At 34.7% G+C, this 24,413-nt stretch overlaps 1 protein-coding gene across 1 annotated transcript in view; it reads left to right on the forward strand.

Moving 5' to 3' along the window:
- The first annotated feature begins 1,478 nt into the window (after positions 1-1,478).
- LOC133187635 (serine-rich adhesin for platelets-like) overlaps positions 1,479-24,413 on the forward strand; it is a 46,837-nt gene continuing 23,902 nt past the window's right edge. Inside the window, exons 1-18 of the mRNA XM_061323054.1 lie at positions 1,479-1,491; positions 4,456-4,689; positions 5,279-8,305; positions 11,128-12,057; positions 12,156-12,329; positions 12,534-12,677; positions 13,658-13,813; positions 13,928-14,065; positions 16,316-16,434; positions 16,889-17,053; positions 18,860-19,048; positions 19,296-19,543; positions 19,941-20,273; positions 20,453-20,607; positions 20,797-21,036; positions 22,904-23,110; positions 23,458-23,568; positions 23,805-24,098. Of these exons, the coding sequence (XP_061179038.1) occupies positions 1,479-1,491; positions 4,456-4,689; positions 5,279-8,305; positions 11,128-12,057; positions 12,156-12,329; positions 12,534-12,677; positions 13,658-13,813; positions 13,928-14,065; positions 16,316-16,434; positions 16,889-17,053; positions 18,860-19,048; positions 19,296-19,543; positions 19,941-20,273; positions 20,453-20,607; positions 20,797-21,036; positions 22,904-23,110; positions 23,458-23,568; positions 23,805-24,098 (6,877 nt within the window). The remainder of the gene's footprint in view (positions 1,492-4,455; positions 4,690-5,278; positions 8,306-11,127; positions 12,058-12,155; positions 12,330-12,533; positions 12,678-13,657; positions 13,814-13,927; positions 14,066-16,315; positions 16,435-16,888; positions 17,054-18,859; positions 19,049-19,295; positions 19,544-19,940; positions 20,274-20,452; positions 20,608-20,796; positions 21,037-22,903; positions 23,111-23,457; positions 23,569-23,804; positions 24,099-24,413) is intronic.

The raw sequence follows: 24,413 nt of genomic DNA on the forward strand, positions 1-24,413 counted from the left end.
TAGGCAAAAAGGCTGTAGCCTACACATCATTTTCTTGATGTAAAAAAATAAGTATTTATACATGTATTTGGTTGAAAAATGGGGGAAAGTTGATCATAAATCTTATTTATTTACCAGTTACTAGAATATTTTTTCATCAAATGCAATAAAAGTATCTTTAGCAATCCACACTTTTATTCCTTTCCAACTTTTACAGTATACAAAACTTGATTTTTATAGCTGGTTTAATCTAAAATTGAAATGTTACCTTTAAGTCGATATCAGACTATTAAAAATGACATCAACAGGAGTCTACGATTAGGACAGGGAATAGAAATTAGGAAATATGTTTGGGTTAGTAGGGAGTCAAACATAAAACATTTTAGAAATTATATAGATTATCCAGTAAAGAAGTTTCCATAATTTCCAAGCACTGTGTAAGGATTCTAAAATTTCTCAATTTTATTAAAAGTGGTCATGAAGATTTTAATTTCTGTATCATAAATATATGTTTAAATGATCTATAATTATTTATAATTATATTCACTGGAAAAATGACAATGATAGATGCCTCCAAGATCGCAGAAAGTGGTCCTCCGACCTCCCCCCCCCCCCCTTCTATTGAGAGGGGGCGACTCCCTCCTTGCCTATCCGCAATTCGGCAATGATGCGCTGTAGGTGAAATCTGTGACTTCACATTAGCCTACACATTAGCCGAAGGGAATACCGAATATACCACTGTTTCCCAATAGGAGAAATACATAAAATTTAAGTTTTCAATTAAGGCTTTTAATAATTGATTTAATTAAAAATTATATATACAATACAGACTGGAATTTATTTTATTCCATATCAAATAGTAGATTAGTCTAACTGCATAAATTCACCCTTAAATGTAATGAAATGTATCCTTAATTAAATTGCAGTGTAAAGACGATCCTTAGTACTTCATATCAATGATAATGCGCATATTAAATAATTCATCGACATACTGATTTCGCAATTCAACGATAAGACCATATAATATTCTATATATGTATCTATTGTTTTGTTTAATGAGGAAAATAAGATTTTATACATATTTTTCAAAACGTTACCCAAAATTCATTTCTATTTTGTTTTGATATATATAACATTTTTTCTTGCATTATCATTTAAGCTAATGACCCATTTGTAATCAATATATTCAGTGATTTCTTGATAGTAAAAACTTAATAAAGGGGAGAAATAAAATATTGAATTCGCCTTTTCATTGGTTATTTTGGATCTTAAATCTCGAAACTCGAATTTCGAATCTTGTATTTCGAAACTCGAATCTCGAATGAGCCTTCTGGGCTTTCGTAGTATACCCATAAATCTACGTACGAATCAAATGTACATGTGGTCTCCTTTTACGGGTACCACAATACTAGTATCCCCTTAGCTTGTTTATTTCTAATACAATCCAAAATAGGTCAGTATATCAAAAATTAGCTTCTTGTATAAAAAGAGACCAAGAAATGTCGATCAGTGGTATGGATGCTGTATAAGTCACTAATCTGTGTTCGTTAATCTTGGTCATTTTTTTTAATCCAACTTTACATGCAACCTACCAATTATTTTTCATGATATAAAAAATGGTAATTACAGGGAATTGGAAGAGAGGATTTGCATATTTCGTGTAGTTGTCATATATATACATTGTGTCGTACTACTGTCGAGGGAAAAGAACTATATTTGATAAGAGTCAAATTTGGCCCCCATAAATCATCTTTTTTGTGATTCAGGCATATTTCATTGTTATCTCATTTCATTCAGAGAATTTGGGAGAAAGGATTTGCATATTTCGTGTAGTTGTCATATATATACATTGTGTCGTACTACTGTAGAGAGAAAAGAACTATATATGACAAGAGTCAAATTTGGCCCCCATAAATCACCATATTTGTGATTTAGGCATGTTTCATTGTCATTTCATTTTGTTGAGGAGTTTATGTTAAAGAAATTTTAAATTTATTTGTCTAATTTTTATGCACTTACTGGCTGTAATTGACGCGCGAAATTATGCTATTTTTTGCAATCAAAACAAACCAAGACAAAATGTGCCCTTTTCTTGACGTTTTTTTTTTTGTGTCTAGGAAGCATTGTAAGCAGAATTGAACAAGCAAAGTTTTTTGTCAGTAATATGTCAAGGATAGATATATTTTTGGTAAAAATATAATAAAGTTTATTGAAGTCTTTGCTCAATATTTTCTGGAAGAAAAAATGCCTGAAAATAAGCAATTTTATTCAAAATGCTAAAATGGCGGAAAATGATGAACTTTACGACGTTATATTTCTAAGATATTGCATTTTGATCGAAGTTAAAATCACGAATTAACTTCACGAGTATAGCTATGCAAAGTAAACCTTTATATAAAGTAAAATTAAGATATTCATTTTAAGGGGCCATTTGAGACATCAATCATGTAAAGATCAACGTTTTTAAACTTCAAATGGTTATATCCAGCATTTCAAGGAATTATTTCAAGGATAATGAGACAAAAAATTTGTTCGACAGTCCTACTTTTTGCTTGTTCATTGTTCAACAAAAGAGTTATATACACACAGAAATAAACACAACAGCCACATTAATATTGTACAATGGTGGAATATTGGTAGATCTGTCGTAAGTGTACCGTGTGAAAGTGGCTATCGGTGAGGTAGATGGCAAAAAATTTCACAGAAATATATACATATATAAAAAATAGGCATATGGGAAAATCTGTAATACATGGGAAATGTCTCAGGATGTTTCAATGAAGTATATGGAGATAACGAACAATATTCAAGCTCAAAAGTCCATTAAACAATACAAAATAGGAGCAGAGCAAACACGGACCTCCAAAACATCAGAGGTGGGATCAGGTGCCATGGAGGAGTGAGCTTCCCCTGCCGACCGATCACACCCGCCGTGTGCTCCTTGTCATGATCAGGAAATAACGGAAAAGTCCGTCGACAATTGAGTGTGTAAATAATGGCCTAACAATTGGTATGAAAAAACGTCAGTCAGCATTTGACTCAACGATAAACTGTATTTGCTGACAAGTCATTGTATCGACCATAGAACTTACGAAATGATGACTTTAAACGAGACAGCTGATATTCTTGTTTCATCAACTTGTTTGTCAATAATTTACCTCGTTTTAGAAATATTACATACGTAGAGCATGCTCTTGCGTATCGAATCAACTGAGAGATATATATACCCCGTATGCAGGTGATGAAGGTATATTGCTGCATTAGTAAGGGAAGTTGACGATTGAAAAGTTAAAGCCATCACGTTTTTCATACAACTTGGTTGTTAGATTACCATTAACGTCTTTTTCAAGTAAAATATCCAAATATGAAACACAGACATTCAGAAAGGAGTCACATTGATTACTGAACCTCTTTCATACATGTCCAAAAAAAACCAAGGTTTGCAGCAAATCAATGACAGAAAATTGTGAATTTTTTAAAGGAGTCTTAAGTGTGCCATGTAAAATTTTGGTATTTTTTCATGAAAAATGCTGTCTAAGAACCTTGTCGTAAAGATTAGCATTGTTTTAAAATTACATGTATACGAAATTCAAACGCTTTCATTTCAATTCAGCCTACATGTTTATTATTCTGCCGTACTTGTGATTTTAATGGGGCTGGCAAACAATGGTTAGGTTAAAAAGGATTTTTAAAGGTGCATTGTAAAGTATATTTATATGACTGCTTTGGGCAAATATCTCAAGGGTTTTGATATCATATTTAATGATGTTCCTCGTGCAGTTGTAAAGCCTCCTAGGATGTAAAGACATGTAATTCAGTCCTGGAATGATTGGTTGTCTACATATTTTTTAAATCAACGCATTTTACCAATAGATATGGTGCTCGATGATGTATCATTGACAAACTGCCATTAGTTAAAAGAAAATAAAACATATTTAGAGCAATCCTGCGAGATTTTAACCATACTGAAAGCTTTAGATGTCTCAAGTATTACATGAAATCGTAGTCTATAGTTATACAGTACTAGAGTATGATAAATTTTAAACTACATCGTAAGACAGTATTATGATATGATAAATGCTATTAACTGATTACCAAAAAATATCCTCCTTGCAAAACACCTGAATTTAATATTATGTCTCATGAATTCCAACAATTTCCATATTTTCTTTGACCGTCCGGTACCTTGCTTACTTTGGTTGTGTAAGTGAAAGAACTATATGCTCTTTGACAGAGGCATTTATTCTGTTTGCAAGTGTCATTCAGCTAGGACTGTTAGAATTTTGATCTCCTTTTTAAATTAGAAAAAACCTAAAATAAGGAGATTTTACATGCATTTTTTGCTATATATGACAGTTCATAGAAATAAAGGTGTCATTTAAAGAAAATGAAAACAACACAATTTTCTCCTCATCGAATTTACTGTTACCTTTGTTAAATGTTTTCGAATCAATTTCTCTCTTTTTTTTTCTAAAGGGGAAACCACACCAGAGGACACGACAGTTGTTGACTCTTCCACATCTTCACCAGAGTCTTCAACAGTATCGGACACATCTAGCAATGAAACCACCACCACGGCCTCTGTGTCCAACAGCACGGAAACCACCACCGAGGGTGCTAATATGCAATCAACCACAACTTCACAGGTGGTGGAGTCTACTTCTGAACCAACTACTACAGATGACGTGGGAGAAACAACTACCACAGCAGGTAGGTGGAGAAATCCACAGTTACTTGAATTTGAATAATGGCTTAAGTGGCAGTGTGTTCGATAGAGAGTGGCTTAAGTTGCTTTATCAGATTCTATATATTTATAGATTTCGCTATTTTTCTCATAGCTTGATTAAGATATATATATATATATATATATATATATATATATATATATATATATATATATATATATATATATATATATATATATATATATATATATATATATATCCTTGATTCTTGACAAATATGTTTATTTGTTCAATTACAAGAAAACGTATGAATATAATATGCATAATAAATTTAAGTGAATTGTAAGAAACTAACATTGTGCAAAAAGTCACTTTTGCTGTTAGAAAGTTGTCATTATCAATTCTTGTGTAAATTATAACCAAAAATATATTTGAGATTTTTTGATATTTTCTATTTTTATGAAAAAAAAACTTTCCTAACAAAGCTTATGGATCGAAACAATATTATTTTATCAATTTACTTAAACATTATGTGTTTTTTGATATACATAAGCTTTTTTATTCGTAAAAGCTTCATATTTTTATCATAATTTTGCTTATATTTTCTTGTACAGATGAAAGCTCAGCGCCATCTTTTATTACCTCAACTATCACACTAGATTTAAATAATACACTTAGCAATACAGATCTTTATACAACATATTCAACAATTTCCACAACATCAGATAATCTAGGCACACAATCAACGACAGCACTATTAACAACATTACAAACCCAGTCAGAAGATACTACGGAATCATCAACAGATTTTCAATTAACAACCTCTACTGCCTCAGTAATCACAACAGAATCCCAATTAACGACATCCTCTACGACAGCTTTCACTGAACAGACAACAGCAGAGTCTTCTTCCTCAACTTCCACTTTATCAGTTATCACTGCAGAGTCGACCATGAAGTCCCAAACAACTACCACTTTATCAGTTGACACAACACAAAGTTCAACAGAATCCCCGTCACCAACCTCCACTTTATCACTTAACACTGCACAGTCGACCATAGAGTCTCCATCAACAACTTCTATTTCATCAGTTGACACTTCACAGACTTCAACGGACTCCCAATCAACAATTTCCACTTTATCAGTTGACGTTACACAGACTTCAACGGAATCAGCATCAACAACGTCAACTTTATCAATTGACACTACACAGACGTCAACAGAATCCCTGTCACCAACTTCCACTTTATCAGTTATCACTGCACAGTCGACTACAGAGATCCCATTATCAACTTCCACTTTATCAGTTGACACTTCACAGACGTCAACAGAATCCTCATTACCAACTTCGACTTTATTAGTTCACACTACAGAGACCTCAAGAGAATCCCCATCAACAACTTCTACTTTATCAGTTGACACTGCACAGACTTTAACTGAATCCTTATCAACAACTTCCACTTTATCAGTTGACACCACAAAGAGTTCAACAAAAACACCATCATCAGCTTCCACTTTATCAGTTGACACTACACAGATTTCAACAGAATTCCCATCAACAACCTCCACTTTATCAGTTGACGGTACAAAAATTTCAACAGAATTCCTAACAACATCTTCCACTTTATTGGTTGACACTACACTGACTTCAACAGAGTCCGCATCAACAATTTCCACTTCATCAGTTGACGTTACACAGACTTCAACGGAATCAACATCAACAGCTTCCACTTTATCTGTTGACACTTCACAGACGTCATCGGAATCCTCATCACCTACCCCCACTTCATCAGTTATCAATGCACAGTCAACTAAGGAGTCCCAGACAAATTCCACTTTATCAGTTGACACTTCACAGACTTCCACAGAATCCCCGTCACCATCTTCCACTCCATTAGTTATCACTACACTGTCAAGCACAGAGTTCCCATCAACAACGTCCACTATATCAGGTAACACATCACAGATGACCATAGAATTATCTTCAACAACTTCCATTCCATCATCACTCATTACTAGTTCGACAAAAGAACCTTCATCAACAATATCCACGCATTCATTAGATAACACTACACAGTCTTTCACAGATTCCCGATCAACAATATCCACTCCATTAGAAATCAATTCACAGTTAGCAACAGAATTCCCATCAAAAACTTCGTTTCCCTCACTTATCACTATACAGTCGACACAAGAGTCTCAATCAACAACCAACCCTTCATCAGATATTACTACTTCAGTATCCCCAGTAACAATTTCCACTCCATTACTGATCCATACACAGTCAACATCAGATCTAGATTCAACACCAACAACTTCAACTCCATCTGTTACCACTATAAGTTCAACAAAAGAGCATTCATCAACAATTTTCATGCATTCAGTAGTTTCCTCACGGCTAACTACAAAATCCCCATCAACAACTTCTACTCAGTCTGATGTAACTGCAGATTTAACTGCACCTTCCTCATATCCAACTATTACACAGTCAGGTATCAATACACATTCGGCAACAGAATCCCTGTCTACATCTTCCACTACATCATTTCAAATAAGCACCACCTACACTCAACCAGATTTTATGTCTTCTTTAAAATCTACAGCATTTGCGAACAGTCAATCGACATCAGAAAACATGTTATTATCAACAGAAAACACAGATACGTCAATAACCTCAGAGTATATGTCAACATCTTCTGATTTATCAACAGAATACACCTCAGCATTTATAAATTCTACAACAGATAATCCTTATCATACAACCACACAAGTGAATCATGCATCCACGTCAACAGCACATAACTTGTACGATACATCGCCTTCAACATTTCATTCAACAGAGACAACAGATCATACATTTTCGTTATTTGGTGATTCATCAACGGTAGATACACTAACAAGTTTCACAACGACGACAATATTCCCCACATCTCCAGAATATACAACAGTTTCGACAGAGAATTCAATGACTCCAACAGAGTATTCATCATCCACTGAATATGCATCAACGTCGTCAGAGAAAACATCGACCCATAGCTCCACATCAGAAGATTACATGTCGCCTTCGTTGCAAACCTCATCAAGCAAATCTTTCAATCAGACAGATGCAGCAATTATATCAACCACAAATAATATCATACTATCTACAACCCATTCTATCAGTGATGTGACAAATAATATTGACACAACGTACAAGGAACAAACAATGACGACAGGACAAACACCATCAGTAACAGAGTCACGCACATCCACACAGCAACAGACTGAATTGGCAACCTACAGGCGCACATCTGTGCAAGCAACATCAACAACTCAAGACACAATAACAGCGGAACAACATACAACTACTGACGTACATGCCTCTCAGGATACATCTACAAGACTACTTGATGTGACAGCGCCAACAGCTGTCATGCACTCTACTATGGACACCGTAACTTCAAATCAACAGTCAACTACAACAATGAATGAACAGACTTCACAATATACATCTACCGTCGAACAAAAAACATCGACATCAATGCACACACATACAACGCAATACACAACTTCATCTGAACAAAAAGCAACTACAACATTACACTTAGGTACAACACAATTTCTAGATACAACATCTACCCTTGGTGATGTCAGTCCAACAGGTAAAACTTGTCTGTCTCCAATCTCTGCTGTGTCTTAGATATGACACGATATCAATGTACATGGCATGCTTTTTCGCTACTACAACTCACCTTTCTCTGTTTCTTTTATCATGTAAGTACTCTTTTGAATGGCTGATCGTAATGCAACACTGCTCAGCATCTTTTGATATGAAATAAAGTAATGTTGTTGCCTTAGACCACATCTGGCGCATGCAAGCGAATCTCAAAAATTGGACAAAATTTTCAGGTAGAATTTTATACTCATTTCATAACTGGAAACACTGGTAATTAATCAAGTGGAAGAGTGGAATTATATCCCAAGGAGAAGAAATCTGACAGATGCCTGAGGGAGGCACATGTGTTACTCATAAGGCAGTCCATTTCACTTGGGGGGGGGGGGGGGGGGGTTACAGTCGAATGTGCTGTTTTGACTCATTTTGGTAACTTGTTGATTATAGATATCGTATTGAATTGTTCTATCACTATTATTACTATAGTATATAGTAATAATAGTAATATATAGTAATAATGATACTATAGTATGATATACTATCGTTATTATTATACTCCACATATTTCATATAACATTCTTAAAAACATTCGAATGAGTAACATTTGTCACCTCAAATGTTTACCCGGCGTTTCTTTTTTCCCCTATCATTATGTATGCTAAACAATGTAAATCTAAGAGAATAATAATTACCCTTTTCCATATCACATCATGTATCAGCCTGAGACACCAATATCAGCCAGAGGGCTGAAGGGCCGAGGACTGATTTTGGTCGAGAGCTGATACAGAATGTGGTGTGAAAAAAGTTACATACAGTGTACTAAATAAGAAAATACAGCATACACCATCTTGAGAAAAAAATAGCCATGCACTTAGTACTGAAATGTACCTTGTTATATCAAAGAACAGTAATTTGAAATTAAGAGAATGTGAACAAAAAATAGGTGTATTATCGTAAGTACTGTTTTTTAAAGGTTTAATCTACTAGGGCTGTGATGAATCCGTATCAGCCCTGCAGGATCCATATCAGTCCTAGAAGCTGATACGGCTTTTGTGACATCAGGCAAATTGCATATGTGAAACATATGTATTTATTACGGAGTATCTAATTAAGAATACTACAGTAAAGTGTTGAGGATACTCTCACTGTCAAATATTAAAATGCATGATTTTTCTGAATTATAGTATGTATAGTTTTCACTGAAGCATGAGTTGTAGAATCAGTTATATCATGATTAAAATGCTGGGACCACAAGTTGTTACTAGTAATACGATATTAAAACAAACGAAATTTTATTAAAATTCAGAAGTTAACATTTGTATTACGTATACACTTAAGATTATTTGCTGCGTACGTTTTATATTAACGGTCGAACAAAACTTTTCAAAACGGAGTGAAATGGACTATGTTTACAAAACTTAACCTTTTTTTTTCGAGAATAAAAATGTTTACAGTAATGGTTTTTGAAATTTGAAATGCCTTTTAATTTTGTTCCATTGTATGTATGGGTCCTACCATTTTCATATGAATCATAGTCTTACGTGTACTTTTAAAATAACAACTGTACTTGAATGATCCCAATGATAATATGTGATTTTGTTGTTGATATAGCACGTTTATTCAAAGTGTAGAGAAAAGCATGATAAATGTTGACAAAGAATATTGAATTTATTACCTGTAATGTGTTCAATGGGCTGATAAAGCAAACTGCAATGTTTGAATAGGGCATTGGTGCATAAAATATGATAGAATCATACAAGGTGTTCATCTTTCTGGGAAAGCAATGATTCGATGCTGCATGCATTAAGTACCTTCTTTTGCTAAGCTATGGATCCAAACAGTGAATCAATTTTGTCTTTTGATGCAGAAAAATGTATTGAGTATTCACAAAATTAATCGCAAATAAGGTTCAGATTACATAACGTCCATGGATTTCATCTTTCATTTCATAGAGGGGTTTCTTCTACGTAAAATCGATACATTGTTTAAAAACATAAACATTAATTATTAACCCTAGATTGATAAATACCAATTAAAATCATTTGAGGCTCATAAGCTTTAATGAATTTTTAAGAAAGAAGAATTTGAGATTTATAAGAATTTGGGGTTAAGAGAATCTTTAGATAAGGCCATCTTTAAAATAATGTTTGCTTGACCTCTCTAGACTCAGGATAAAATAATTGGGTCGGTCGCTAGGTGGTTTATTTGCCCCCTAAATATACTCAACACATAGGCGTCGGAACCGGGGGGGGGGGGGGGCTTAGCCCCCTCCACTTTTTTTGCAAAGATATACATAATATAGGCATTGAAAATTGGAACTTACCTTTTTTCATTGGTTTAGCCCCCCCTCCCCCTCCCACTTTCAATTAGCCACCCCACTTTTAATTTGCTTCCGACGCCTATGCAACATAAATGCTGAATTTTCGAAATCTGTTAAAATTGAAGGTACTGATAGAACAGCGGGTGTTAACGGTCGGCAGGGGATGCTCATTCCTCCATGGCACCTGATCCCACCTCTAAATTTTGAGGTCCGTGTTTGCTATGCTCCAAATTTGTATCGTTTCATTGGACTTTCGAGATTGAATACTGTTCGTTATCTTCATATTTCATACAATTAAAATAGCTGTTGACGGGATGAGGAAATTCCGGAATGAATAAAAAATCGTTTCCTGCTGGTTTATAAGAGTTTTGAGTCTATCCATTTCTAACCAGTCGGTCGGGAGAGGGCAAACAAACAATTTTTTTATAGATGGGCTGATGTAATTTATATTCTTTTTTTTTCATAGTCTTTCATTTTATGTTTTTATTCAGAAACTCTTTCACCAACCTCTACACTAGCTGATACCACAACTTCAACCCAAGAATTAACAACAGCAGCGATGCAACAAACTACAACTATGGAAAACTTGATGAGAACAAATGTACAAGATACAAAAGCAACAGAAACGGAATCAACAACAAGTCATGAATCAACGACTCCAATGGAAATAACAACAACAAGGCCACAAGCAGAAACAACAACAACACTGGCAGCAGCAGAGACAACAACAAAAATGGCAACAGTAGAAACAACAACAACAATTGCACCAGCAGAAACAACCATCATAACTTCTCCTGGTGAGACCACAGCAGTGAAGGTTTCAGAAACAACTTCAACAATGCCTGCAGTATATACAACAACAACACCAGCAAAAACAACATCGGTTATACCAGAGGAAACTACTACAAAAGAGGTGCTAGAAGAAACAACAACAACAAAAGTGGTACAAGAAGAAACAACAACAAAAGTGGTGCAAGAAGAAACAACAACAACAAAAGTGGTACAAGAAGAAACAACTACAAGAGCAGTACCAGCAGAAACAACAACAACAGCGGTTCCAGCAGAAACAACTACAACGAAGGCACCAGCAGAGACGTCAACAGTGGCACAAGAAGAAACCACAAAAACAATGGCTTCAGAAGAAACAACAACGGTGGTATCATCAGAAATGACAACAACTGTGGCACCAGTAGAAAAAACCACAACTTCTCGAGATGAAACCACAACAGTGAAGGTTCCAGAAACAACTACAACAGCCCCTGCAGTAGATACAACAACAACAACAGTCGCTCCTACTACCACAGTGGACAGATGTGCTGGTGTTAATTGTAACAATGGAACGTGCACACCGTCTACAAGTTCCTCTGCTGGATACATTTGTCAATGTAAAGCAAACTACACAGGGAACTCTTGTCAGTTTGGTAAGTTTTTTTTAGAAATCATAAATTGTAAAGAATTGGAAATATAGTTTTCTACTTTCAATTATAATTTAGTTTCTCATATTCATTTTTTATCTCAGCTGAAGCTATGTATTCTCAATGGACTGCATGGGGGGCATGTGACCAAGATTGTAAAGGTGGGGTAAAGAACAGGACACGAAGCTGCACCGACGTCACCGGCGCAGATCGAGGCTCAGACTGTGGGGCCGATTTATTAGAGGAAATAGCATGCGAGAATCTACCGGACTGTGTCGGTAGGTCATCAAGGAGAAAAGATACAGAAAAAAAATTGGACGCTGAAATTTTATTTAGTATTCAAGTTGAAAACCACGACAATATAGTAAAAATCCTTTTATTACATGTTTTTTTTTTTTTATTCACTTTTTGTAGAATTTGTAATGTTTTTATCTCAAAACTTCAGTTTGTGACAGCTGTATGTGACTTTTTTTTTCTTCTAGTAACGACTAACCCTTGCCAAGACTCGGTCAACCCTTGTCTGTCTGACGGTGTAGCTCATACATGTTTGGTGAAGAGTGACGGGTCGTTTCGTTGTTTGTGTCAGGAGGGGTACATCAAAGACAACAACAACGTATACTGTAACAGTAAGTAAAACAACAAGAATGGTTACAACAATAAAACAAATACAGCAACAACGAAACCCACAACAATCATATTCAGGTACACAATGCATTCCATTAAATTACAAAAGATCTCTATTGCACAGCAAGTACTAAATTATTTCAAAAAAGGATAAACAGATATTCAAAAAAATTATTGTAGTAAGTCATCCTCACAATGTCAAGGTTGTGTGATTTCGGAACTCCACACAAACCCTTGACATAAGTCGCTATTTAAAAGTAGGGCTAGAAAGCTACTATTTCATTTGTTCCTGGTCTAGGATTGGAACCAATCAGAAAACAGCTTTTATTGTAGGTAAGTTTTGTAAACAAATATGACTCGTCTTTAAAATGGAAAGTGTCGATATTGTAGGATTTGTGACTACTTACATAAAATGAAGCATCGGGGATTAATTTTTGGAAGATCGTCACCCTAACAATCACAAGAGATATGCTCTGGAGTTGGGCCATTTGAAAACGACGGATTTGAAAATTATAAAAAAAATTTCTCACTGGTTAGTTTATAATTACCGATTACGTCATTTGTAACCACAAACCCAAGTTTTAAATAGCGACTTATGTCAAGGGTTTGTGTGGAGTTCCGAAATCACAAAACCTTGACATTGTGAGGATGTGTAGTAAGTAGGAAATTAAAAATAATAAACGACAGCAAGTATTCTCGAAATATCAAATCAACACGTGACAAAATTATTATTTAAAAAAAACAGTGTTTATCTCCAAAGTTAACGTAAAATAACAATAATTTCAACTACTTATCAAATATATACATGTACACCAATATCATAGTGATACATACATGTGTACCAATATCATAATGATGCGTACAATACCCAATTCATCTAAATGACTAGCAGATTTTTGGATTGGCAATGCACTGGCTATATCAAAATTCATCGACAAAAAGAAGACGTGGAAATATATATTACATTACTGAATAATTTTAGATGAAAACGAGTGTTTAAGAACAAACAACGACTGTAAGGACGTGAACACTAATTCATTCAAAGTGGGCGTGTCTGGTTGTAAGGATACTATAGGAAATTACTCCTGTACCTGTCAAAGCGGATTTACTTATAACAGCGACGCCAGGACCTGCACAGGTGCGCTTTTAATATTACATATTGATATATAAGGAAATTATATTTCATGTAGGTTTATCCAAGAGTTAGGGTATGTAAATAGATATTATCTTTTTCTATTTTCTTTATTGGCAGATATCAACGAGTGCAGTAGCTCATCAACAAACAATTGTGACATCCAAGAGCGGGCCATTTGTACCAACACACCTGGAAGTTTTACATGTGCCTGTAAATCAGGATATCAAGGGGCGGGGACTACGGGGACATGCACAGGTAGGCCTGTCCTTTGATTGCATATTTCCTCTTCAACCGTTTCCACTTCAAATTGATAAGAGAATTTGTGCAAAGTCGCAATTAGTAACCAAAAGGTATTATTAATCATATATTGATAAAAATATGCGAACCCACATCTGTGTGGATTCTGATTACAGCGGGTTTTTTTGGGGTTTTTTTTTTTTGTTTTTTTTTTTTTTGGAAAAAAATGCCGTACGAAAATATTCCAACTGACATTACTTCTGACGACTACACGATGTTAAAATTTTCTGCTGATCATTATTACCAAAAACGTCACAATTTTATCTGTTACACTGTGAATACATATTAATATGATTTCGTGGGGCTTCTCTTGAAAGAATTTTAATTTTAGCCCCATGCAATCCCCAGTATTTGAGTAATATGAATCCACACTACGTAAGAATGCTTGCATATCAATGTGTATTGTCATGGCCCAGTGGTTACTGAGAAGATGATTTTTAATGATTTTTTTAAATTCCGATGTCACAAATTTGTTTTATATACTCCTATCCACAAAAGGGGTATTCCCATGGAAAACTTTGATCCCCTGTTGTGGGTCCATCCAATACCCTGTGACCATGATTTTAACAATTTTAAATCGCTCTACATTATTTAGAATGCTTGCATATTGATATGACTACTCAAGGTCCTGCTATTCTTGTTGAAAAGATTTTTAAACTTTTCCTCTGTATATTCCTATATCAAATTTACTCTTATAATGTTGCTCGACTCTATCTTTCAGTTGGTCTTCATCTGAACAAACTTGAATTAGCGCTACCTATGCTTTCTTATTAATGACCAATCATAGCCCGGCTTCTCTTGAGGTTTTCACAATTTTGAAAAGTTAGATCCAGTGATAAATTGGCTTAATCTTGCATTCAAAAGAAATCCATCTGGTACTGGCATCATATTCCTAAAACAATTGCACAAAAGATTAAACCGATAACAAAATCATATATATATATATACACTGAACCAAACTTGTAAGTGTTCACCAAACATTTTTTAAGTTATAAATAACAAATGCATACAATAAGTAATTTCTTTAATTCGTGGTTAATGATGCATATTTCTGTTAGATGTTGCATAAATTTCATGTAAGTTTCTCGTCAGACTTTATAGCAAAGTGTCAAGGACATGATGTGCCCTCAAAATGAAAATTCACATAAAATAATCTCTATGGAGTAAGACAACCATTCGCTCTAATTACTGCAAGACATCCTTTTCTCATGTTTACAACGTATCAATGAATAGGAGGTTGACCTATCTGCTGCCACAACTTCTATATGAATCTTTCTAAATCGTTGAAATTGCGTTGAAGGGGGGGGGGGCGCTTTGACATTCCTTATAATAGTCCCAAATGCATTCAGTGGGATTCAGCAGGCTAGGGCATCACACAGATGCCTTTTGGTCAACACTTAGACCCTCATTGGGCGTTTTACACGTACGTGTACCTCTTTCAGGATGATTTAGACTGTTAGAGATGATATTGGACTGCTATGAGCACCAATTTGTCGCAATTTTCTTACCATTGAAGTTTCTGTTTTAAATGTTTCTAAAGTGGTTCAGGACTATGTAACAATCTTTTAACCTGGTTGTGACGCGAAACCTTGGCCTCAAACGGAGATCCAGATCACTTCCGGTTTGGTTAAATTTTCTCCAAAGCTTTCAAATTGTGATAAGTTGACTATGAAAATGACACAATCAAAAAATGATAGAAAAATGTGTTTAAATGGATTTTTATACTGGTTGTTCATTTTCAAAAGTAATATCAAGGACAAATAAACACAAAAATAAAAGTGAGTAAAACGTGTCGCAAGGATGATCCAGATGTCAACATTCCAACGGCTCTTGCTCCTTCCTCAATGGTCATTTTGCCCATGTTTTGTGTTTTTTAGTTAAACCAGTTGTTAAAAATCGATATTGGTCACAAAAAGAAGCTGATTACACAAAACACGGTCTGCAAAGTACAGGTTTATTGTTTTTAAGCTTCGTCACGGGACATTGGTTTTCATCGGTGATAATTGATTTTCTTTTGACAATTGTTAAGAAGACTCATTGGTTATAATCATTTGAAAATATCATACCATTCTATCATGTAGTTTTTAAATAAATACATTTATTAGAGTGATCAACTAGAAGTTTTGTTAAGTATATATATATATATATATATATATATATATATATATATATATATATATATATATATATATGACTGATACTTTCCAGAGAAACGATTGATGTCCCATACCGGACATACTAAGCTGAATTCCAATGATGAATTCTCCTCCTACTTCTTCCCCAACTTTGCCATTCCCTTCGGCACTCATCTGTATCCGTCATTCTATGTAAGTATCTTCGAAATTGTACGTCTACTAACAGAGGTTTGATTTAGAATTCCCGTATGCGAGATAAATGTTTAAATTACACCAGAAACTTACAATAGTTGTGGTTAATACGAGTTGAAAGATTTTCTTTAATTTAGGGCACCCCTCCTTATAATCTGTCACTGAAAGATACATCATAAGTAATTCTTATCATATTCAGAACACTTCATATATATCATTTAAGTAGTAAATATCTGTATTCAACATTTGGTATGAATGTGCTGAATATCTCCATAATCTACAAAAAAGCAATATTCACCAAATCATTTTTCAATTTTAAATTTAATTTATTTAATTTCAAATATGCAATAAACAAGACAAAGGTTGACCTAAATGCTCATATGATTTGTAATTCTTAAATCAGACCTTTTATAAAAAGTATTAATGGTGTATGTATGTAAAATTGTATTTGTAGTTTACAAGGAGTGGATTACTGCTGTTTACAACAATCACAAGTGATACCGTCAGTATCGGAAAACGGAAGTCTTTTACGAACCCCACCAAGTTCGTCATTGATAGTTCCTTCCAAGAAAAAGCTGCTGTTGCCCCATGGTGGTCAAACATGATTATCAGTTCCGGGGTAAGTAACTCTTGTTTGATGAATCAATTTTATGTATTTAATTTGCAGATTGCAATGTCTTATTATGTTGATGACGTGTTCATGCCATGTTAACTTAGGATAAAATGATGTGTGGAATTCTTTCGAAATGTCTTTCCTCCTACAGTTTTCTTTCGATTTCAAAGAAAACATTAAATTGAGAATTTGATTTCCATGATCAAAGTTGTCGTGGTAATACTTTATTTTGACTTTTGCTACTTCTACATGTTTTTTGTCCAATTTAATAATGGTAAACATCATCAAGAAACAGTTCTGTGTAATTTTTTTTCTATTTCAAAGAAGCATATGTCATGTTTATTATAATGGTAATATAACGATTAGGGTCTTTTTTCAAAATGGGTGGTGTACAGTTTTGAAAAAATTAAAATTGTGGAAGAGTATCGGCTTATGACGATAGGGAAATATCTTATGCGAGGATATATTATTCAGTACATTCATGTTAATTAAAATTGTAATGCGGCCACCAGTGGTTATTCAGTAAAAAAAGTCACTGAGTGGCTGATGCATTTGTGTGACTTTTTTTATCTTTCAGTTTCCATTAAGCAACATTTTTAAAAGCCTTCAGTGGACACATTTTAGTTGTCCTCCAATGTCCTTTCATATCTTATTATTCAAACATCTTTAAGTGGTCGTTAAAAAAACAACCTTTCAATGACATTAATAAATTTGTCCAACTTCTTAAAGGCTTTTAATAATCTGCCAAGAATACTCAGAGAGAAATTCAGTGGTTGTATTGAAATTTAAATTGTGATTTCAATCTTTGAGTCCTTAAAAAGAAAGGACGGATAATCCAAAAACATTTCATTTGAAAGAGAATTTACTTGCTTCTTTCAGTAAAAAAAATCACAAAAGATTGGTGAAGAATATTTTTAAAAAAAAATGATTAAAAAAATAACGAATGGATAAATACTTAGTCCAACATGAATAATTTTTGTTTCATACTCAACATAAAATCTTATCTAGGATATAGCTCCGATAAAATAATTTGTTACTTTGTTCTGTATCTGTTCATCTAGTATGAATTGTTTCACGAAAACAAGTTAAATATAAGATTTTATGTGCTATAAATTTATTGTAGAAATTGTTCTACGGTGATATTCTTTGATTGATATTTTATTTGAAAATAAGTCACAACATTTTGTAAGTATTTTTTTTTCTTGGATATTTATGGTTTCAAGCAAATTTACGCGAAAAAAAGAATTACCATTACATGCAATTGACATTTTCCTGATTATCAATGAGTCGTGTAATGATTAGTCTGCTTCTCCAAAACTGCGCAATTAACATAGAATATATAATGTGTATAACCGATATATACACATCGCCGAACTCATCAACAGGAAGAGTTATTAACAGGTGATTTGGATGTCCCCATTGGATCACTACGAACTTATGAGTGGCCATTGAGTTGACACTTAGTGGCCACTGAGGGTCATTGGCAGTCTCTTTTTTTTTAACCAGCAGTCACATTTCCGTGGTTAGTAAGGAACCATTTTGTCCTCTGAAAGGTGTATTGCATGTAATCAGAAATTTCTGGATCATGCATTTTAAAGAGGAACCTAATAATCAACTAAACGGAAATTGAATTTCGATAGCTGTTATTTTCTTTCTTGATTTTTTTTATTTCCATGGTTGCTATCTTGTACATCTTAAATAAAAATCTACTTTGACATGTTTTTTTTTCAAAATGCCTAGTTTTATTATGGCTTAACTCTAATTTCAACATATACCTTTTATGAATCAAAGCAGATTTCACTTTTTTAACAGGTGAGCGCAGATAATGGAATGTATTACAAAGAGTACTCACCTGACGTGACGTCAGACAATAATGTCATGGTAGCCAAGGCAGCAGAAATTGCCGGAAAATTTAGTGTCACCGGATTTATCCCAAAATACATGGTGGTGATTACATGGTACAAGATGGAGCAAAATCAAAGTCCTGCAACGCCATCTCAAGTAAATGTGCAGAAATCAATGTGATTGAAAAAAAAAAGGATTAATTCAAATATATCTTTTTGAGATAAAATTATAAATGATATACTGTAGTACATTGTATGAATTGAAAGTAACTCTCTGTAAATTTTGTTTTAAAGAAGACAACTTTTTAAAATTCTAAAACCGTTTGCTTCAAGACAACAGAAAATGCATCATTTGTGTGTTTATATCGATTAATTGTTGTATAAGAATTTCCTGTTTTTTGTAGACTGTGACATTCCAGCTCATCCTGATCACAGACTTCAAACACTCCTTCGTCAAGGTTACTTATGAGGACAGAGAAATGAAGTGGAAGGTACTGGATTCGGTTGGGAATTACCCAGTCAGGATTGGGACCCTCAAACAGGGAGGATCTGCCGTAGAATATGCTCAGTCTTACCTTGATCTTTTGAATGATGCAGCAAACAAACCTAAAATACAGACAATAGATGAGATTGTCATTTCGCCAGCTACAAAGTAAATGATAGATATGGTATCTTTTTTCTGCATGAAAATTCATGTTGACATCTTGATTGGAGTGAAAAGTTCAATGTTTCATAAAGTCAATCGTCTGTGATTGGCTGGTTTTTCGTTCCTAGCTAAATTCGATTGATTTGAAATAATCAGGTAGAAAAACTCAGTTATTTTATTCATAAACCTAACTTTTAATTTTATATTCAGAAAAAACTTTTTCTCATAATTTTTTAAAAGGAAATTCATATATTTCTACTCATTGATGAAATACACATTTTTAAGTAATATAGTGCAGGCCTGTTAAAAATAGTAAAATAAAAAAAACCCACTATTTTAAGGATAATAAGATTCTTGTTGCATATTACGTAAATTCATAAAGATATTTTTCCTTTATTGACAGTAAAGGTCGTTCATACTATCGTCTGTCAGAGACATCCCCGATTGAACATCCGGGTCTGCTGTGTTCAGAGTGGATAATCGCTGACGCCAGCGACAGCAATAAACCTGTTGTGAGTGCGGAGGTGACGAAGTGCCCACCCACCCTACTACAGAAGACAGACACTCTAGTGCAGTACACAGAAGCAGGGATTCCAAACTCTATGGCGTGTTTTGCAACAAGAAGCGCCATGTCTTCAACATCAAGCGATGCACGCACCATACGTTGTTGCTATGACAACACCAATAAAGGACTGGTTCTAGATCACGTGTTAGCCAAGGGGTTTAACACTTACAGGTAAAAATTATATTTTGCTCGACTTTGAGAAGAAGTAGGCTAGCTGAAATCCTGTTTGTTGGTGTAAATTCAATATTTTTTAGATTCTGATGGACTGTTTTTAGATCAGCGTTTATTCACCTTTTAAATAGAAGTTTTGATTTCTAATGTGTAAGAAACACTAATTTCTTGTCCTCCAGGCGTCACTCAGGACAAGCACAAACAGATGCTGACAATATGTATGGTAAATGCTGTGATGCCAACAACTCATACGCTTCCAAGGCAGATCTCTGTCAAGGCTTCCTCGAGAGACGTCCTGTCTGTACCTTTGACAATTTTGTCGCCAGTGGCGCCGGTAAGTTTACAATTTTTAAAATGTTTTGCACTTATTGTTTTGGATTTTTTTTTCTCTACGTTTGAAATTTTACACGCTTGAATGGAATAAGGATTGTGTTTTTCTTAAAGGCTTTTAATAACGCAATTAGTGGAGTATGTTAATTGTCTAAATTTGAATAGATTTTCATTTAGTTTCTTGCTCTTGTAGGTGGTGCCTTGGGTGATCCCCATCTAACTACACTAGACGGCTTGTCCTTTACCTTTAACGGGCATGGGGAATTTGTTTTGTTAATAGCTTCGGAGGTGGAGGTTCAAGGACGATTTTCACCGCTAGTCAATCAAGATGGTCAGAAAAGCGCAACCTTCATTAGTTCCATTGCTGGCAAACAAAGCACTCCTAACAGTGACAAGGTTGAAATTCGCCTTAATTCTGCTAAAGATAATGCAGGTTTGTATTTTTGTTATACTACTTTTATGATTTCAACTCGTCGTCACGCTTGTTAAAATAATAGTAGGTGAGCAATAATCTGAACATGCAATATAAGATAAAAAGTGTACTCTTCTGTATTGGCCAGGTCAATTGTGCTTTAAGATTCAGGAGCGTTGTCTAAGTGGAAAAAAATCTTGGAAGGGACTCGAGTTGTGATATGCCATATATACATATATATAATTATGTGCTTTATCGTAAAAATTAATTTCAAGGAGAAAACGTAAACTTTTATGAATTTAGGGGGTATAAGTCGGGTAATTCTGTGTAAAGCATGTAATATGTAACAATACTCTGCTAGACCCAATTTGTTATTCTAGAACTCTTGGTACTAGTATCTAAAATGAGCAGAAAGAGCAGTCTATTAAGGTAAAACGTCTCCGTTTTTAGCTCACCTGAGCTGAAAGCTCAAGTGAGCTTTTCTGATCACCCGTTGTCCGTCGCCCGTCCGTCTGTCCGTCCGTCCGTCTGTAAACTTTTCACATTTTCAACTTCTTCTCAAGAACCACTGGGCCAATTTTAACCAAACTTGGTACAAAGTACCCTTGGGTAAAGGGAAGTTTAAATTATTAAAATAAAGGGCCAAGTCCCCTTACAAGGGGAGATAATCAAGAAAAGACAAAAATAGGGAGGGGTCATTAAAAAATCTTCTTCTCAAGAACCACTGGGCCAGAAAAGCTGAAACTTAGGTGGAAGCATCCTGGGATAGTGTAAATTCTAAATTGTAAAAATCATGACCCTCGGGGGTAGGGCGGGGCCACAATAGGGAATCCAAGTTTTACATTGAAATATATAGGAAAAATCTTTAAAAATCTTCTTCTCAAGATCGAACCACTGGGCCAGAAAAGCTGAAACTTATGTGGAAGCATCCTGGGGTAGTGTAGATTCTAAATTGTTCAAATCATGACCCCCTGGGGTAGGGCGGGGCCACAATAGGGAATCCAAGTTTTACATTGAAATATATAGGAAAAATCTTTAAAAATCTTCTTCTCAAGAACCACTGGGCCAGAAAAGCCGAAACTTATGTGGAAGCATCCTGGGGTAGTGTAGATTTTAAATTGTTCAAATCATGACCCCCGGGGGTAGGGCGGGTCCACAATAGGGAATACAAGTTTTACATTGAAATATATAGGAAGAATCTTTAAAAATCTTCTCAAGAACCACTGAGCCAGAAAAGCTGAAACTTATGTGGAAGCATCCTGGGGTAGTGTAGATTCTAAATTGTTCAAATCATGACCCGCAGGGGGTAGGGCAGGGCCACAATAGGGAAAACAAGTTTTACATTGAAATATATAGGAAGAATCTTTAAAAATCTTCTCAAGAACCACTGAGCCAGAAAAGCTGAAACTTATGTGGAAGCATCCTGGGGTAGTGTAGATTCTAAATTGTTCAAATCATGACCCGCAGGGGGTAGGGCAGGGCCACAATAGGGAAAACAAGTTTTACATTGAAATATATAGGAAGAATCTTTAAAAAATCTTCTTCTCAAGAACCGCTGAGCCAGAAAAGCTGAAACTTATGTGGAAGCATCCTGGGGTAGTGTAGATTCTAAATTGTTCAAATCATGGCCCTCAGGGGTAGGGCGGGGCCACAATAGGTATTACAAGGGGGGAAGTCTGGTAATGAACAGCATGGCCAAAGTTACTCAGGTGAGCGATGTGGCCCATGGGCCTCTTGTTAGCTATTTTGATCAGAGATCAGACGAGCTTCTGCGTCAGTAAGGTGTCTGTTGTCCGTCTTTCATTCTTACATTTCATGATACCAACACAGTAAATCATTAAAAAAATGCTAATTAACAAATACGAAACATTAATTGTGTTATAAATAGAAATCCTGAAAAATGGTGGTGTTGAAAACGTGGACTTGTCCAATGATATAGACTGGAATGAAGTGTCTATCAGTAAGACAGAGGCAAACAACGTTACCACATGGAAAATGATCTTCAGTGATGGTCTGACAGCAGGTGTTCAACTGAAAAATGAAATGTTCCAACTGGTCATCGATTCTGCTGCCAAATACAAAAACAACTTCCAAGGTATTTCATAATTTAACCATATTTACGAAAAGATAACCTTTAAATAAGTACCCACAACATAAAAGAATTATGATTGTTTCCACTCGTAGTACATGTATTGTACACACGTTTCCTATTAATTAATCCCCCAAAAGAAATTTGTTTCCTCATTACTTACAATTTCAGTTCTAAAGCATCGTAATTTATTTGCTCGTCTTTATTTGCAAACAGGTTCAAACATTTACCAACTATCCTAGAAAACCCAAAATGTTTTAAATGTATTAACTGTTAGTAATACATATATTGGATTTTTATGATGCTCACTCACTCTGTTTCTCTGGACTTCCTGCATAACCTTTTATTTTCAGGACTTCTGGGTAACTTTAACGACGATAGTACAGACGACTTTAAAGCTCCAAATGGAACAGTGACGCCATCAACCTCTACAGAGGAAATCATATATAACTATGGAAAAACATGTGAGTAACGTTTTGGAGGTAGAAGGTTTCAAATATTAAAATCATATGTTTCAAAATACATTTCTATGAAAAATTTCGCTATGGCAAATGGTTTTATGAAATTTTATGAAATTTTTATATTAAAAAGATTACAAAAAAGAGCTTTTGTTCCGCGCATTTTTGATTCATAAAATGTTTCAGTTGATCATAGAAAATATATACAGTCTTGCATAATGCTGTCTCATTTGCTTTGCCAGGGCAAAATAATGATTCCAGCACCCTATTCACATACAATGGCAGCGACACTTGGAATACCCATATTGACGAGTCTTACACACCAGTGTTTTTCAATCCTGATCTTACTGTCATGTTTCCCAATTCAACCAAACGCTCCACTGCCATAAGTACATGTAATAGTGGAGCTGCAACGGATGACAACCCAGCATTGCGTCGGGAATGTTACTTCGACTTTAAAATAACAGAAAATGCTGCCTTAGCTTCTTCTACCTCTGAAACAAAGAGTGCGCTAGAGGAAACAAAATCCACTCTAGGTAATGATTATGAAAACTATTTCTTGAAGTGTACACCATATATGCAGGAAAAGTTCCTATTTGATTGTTTGTAGGGCTAGTTTTGTTTTACATATTCATATAAATATGAAATCGTCTACACTTTATTATATTAGAAGTCCACTTTGCTATCTTAACTGGTAAAGTTTCAATACTTTTGGGTAAAGCACAAACATTTTACTTGTACCACTTTGTTAACATTACCATTAATTTGCTTGAAAATATAAACAAGCAGAAATCATTCAGTAAGTTGCATTGAAAAATATTTTCAACATTCCCAAGTCCCAACAATCAATC

Source organism: Saccostrea echinata, unplaced genomic scaffold (genome assembly GCF_033153115.1).
Source record: "Saccostrea echinata isolate AGI-Se365-2 ecotype Australia unplaced genomic scaffold, CSIRO_AGI_Sech_v1 ptg000015l, whole genome shotgun sequence".
Taxonomy (NCBI): domain Eukaryota; kingdom Metazoa; phylum Mollusca; class Bivalvia; order Ostreida; family Ostreidae; genus Saccostrea; species Saccostrea echinata.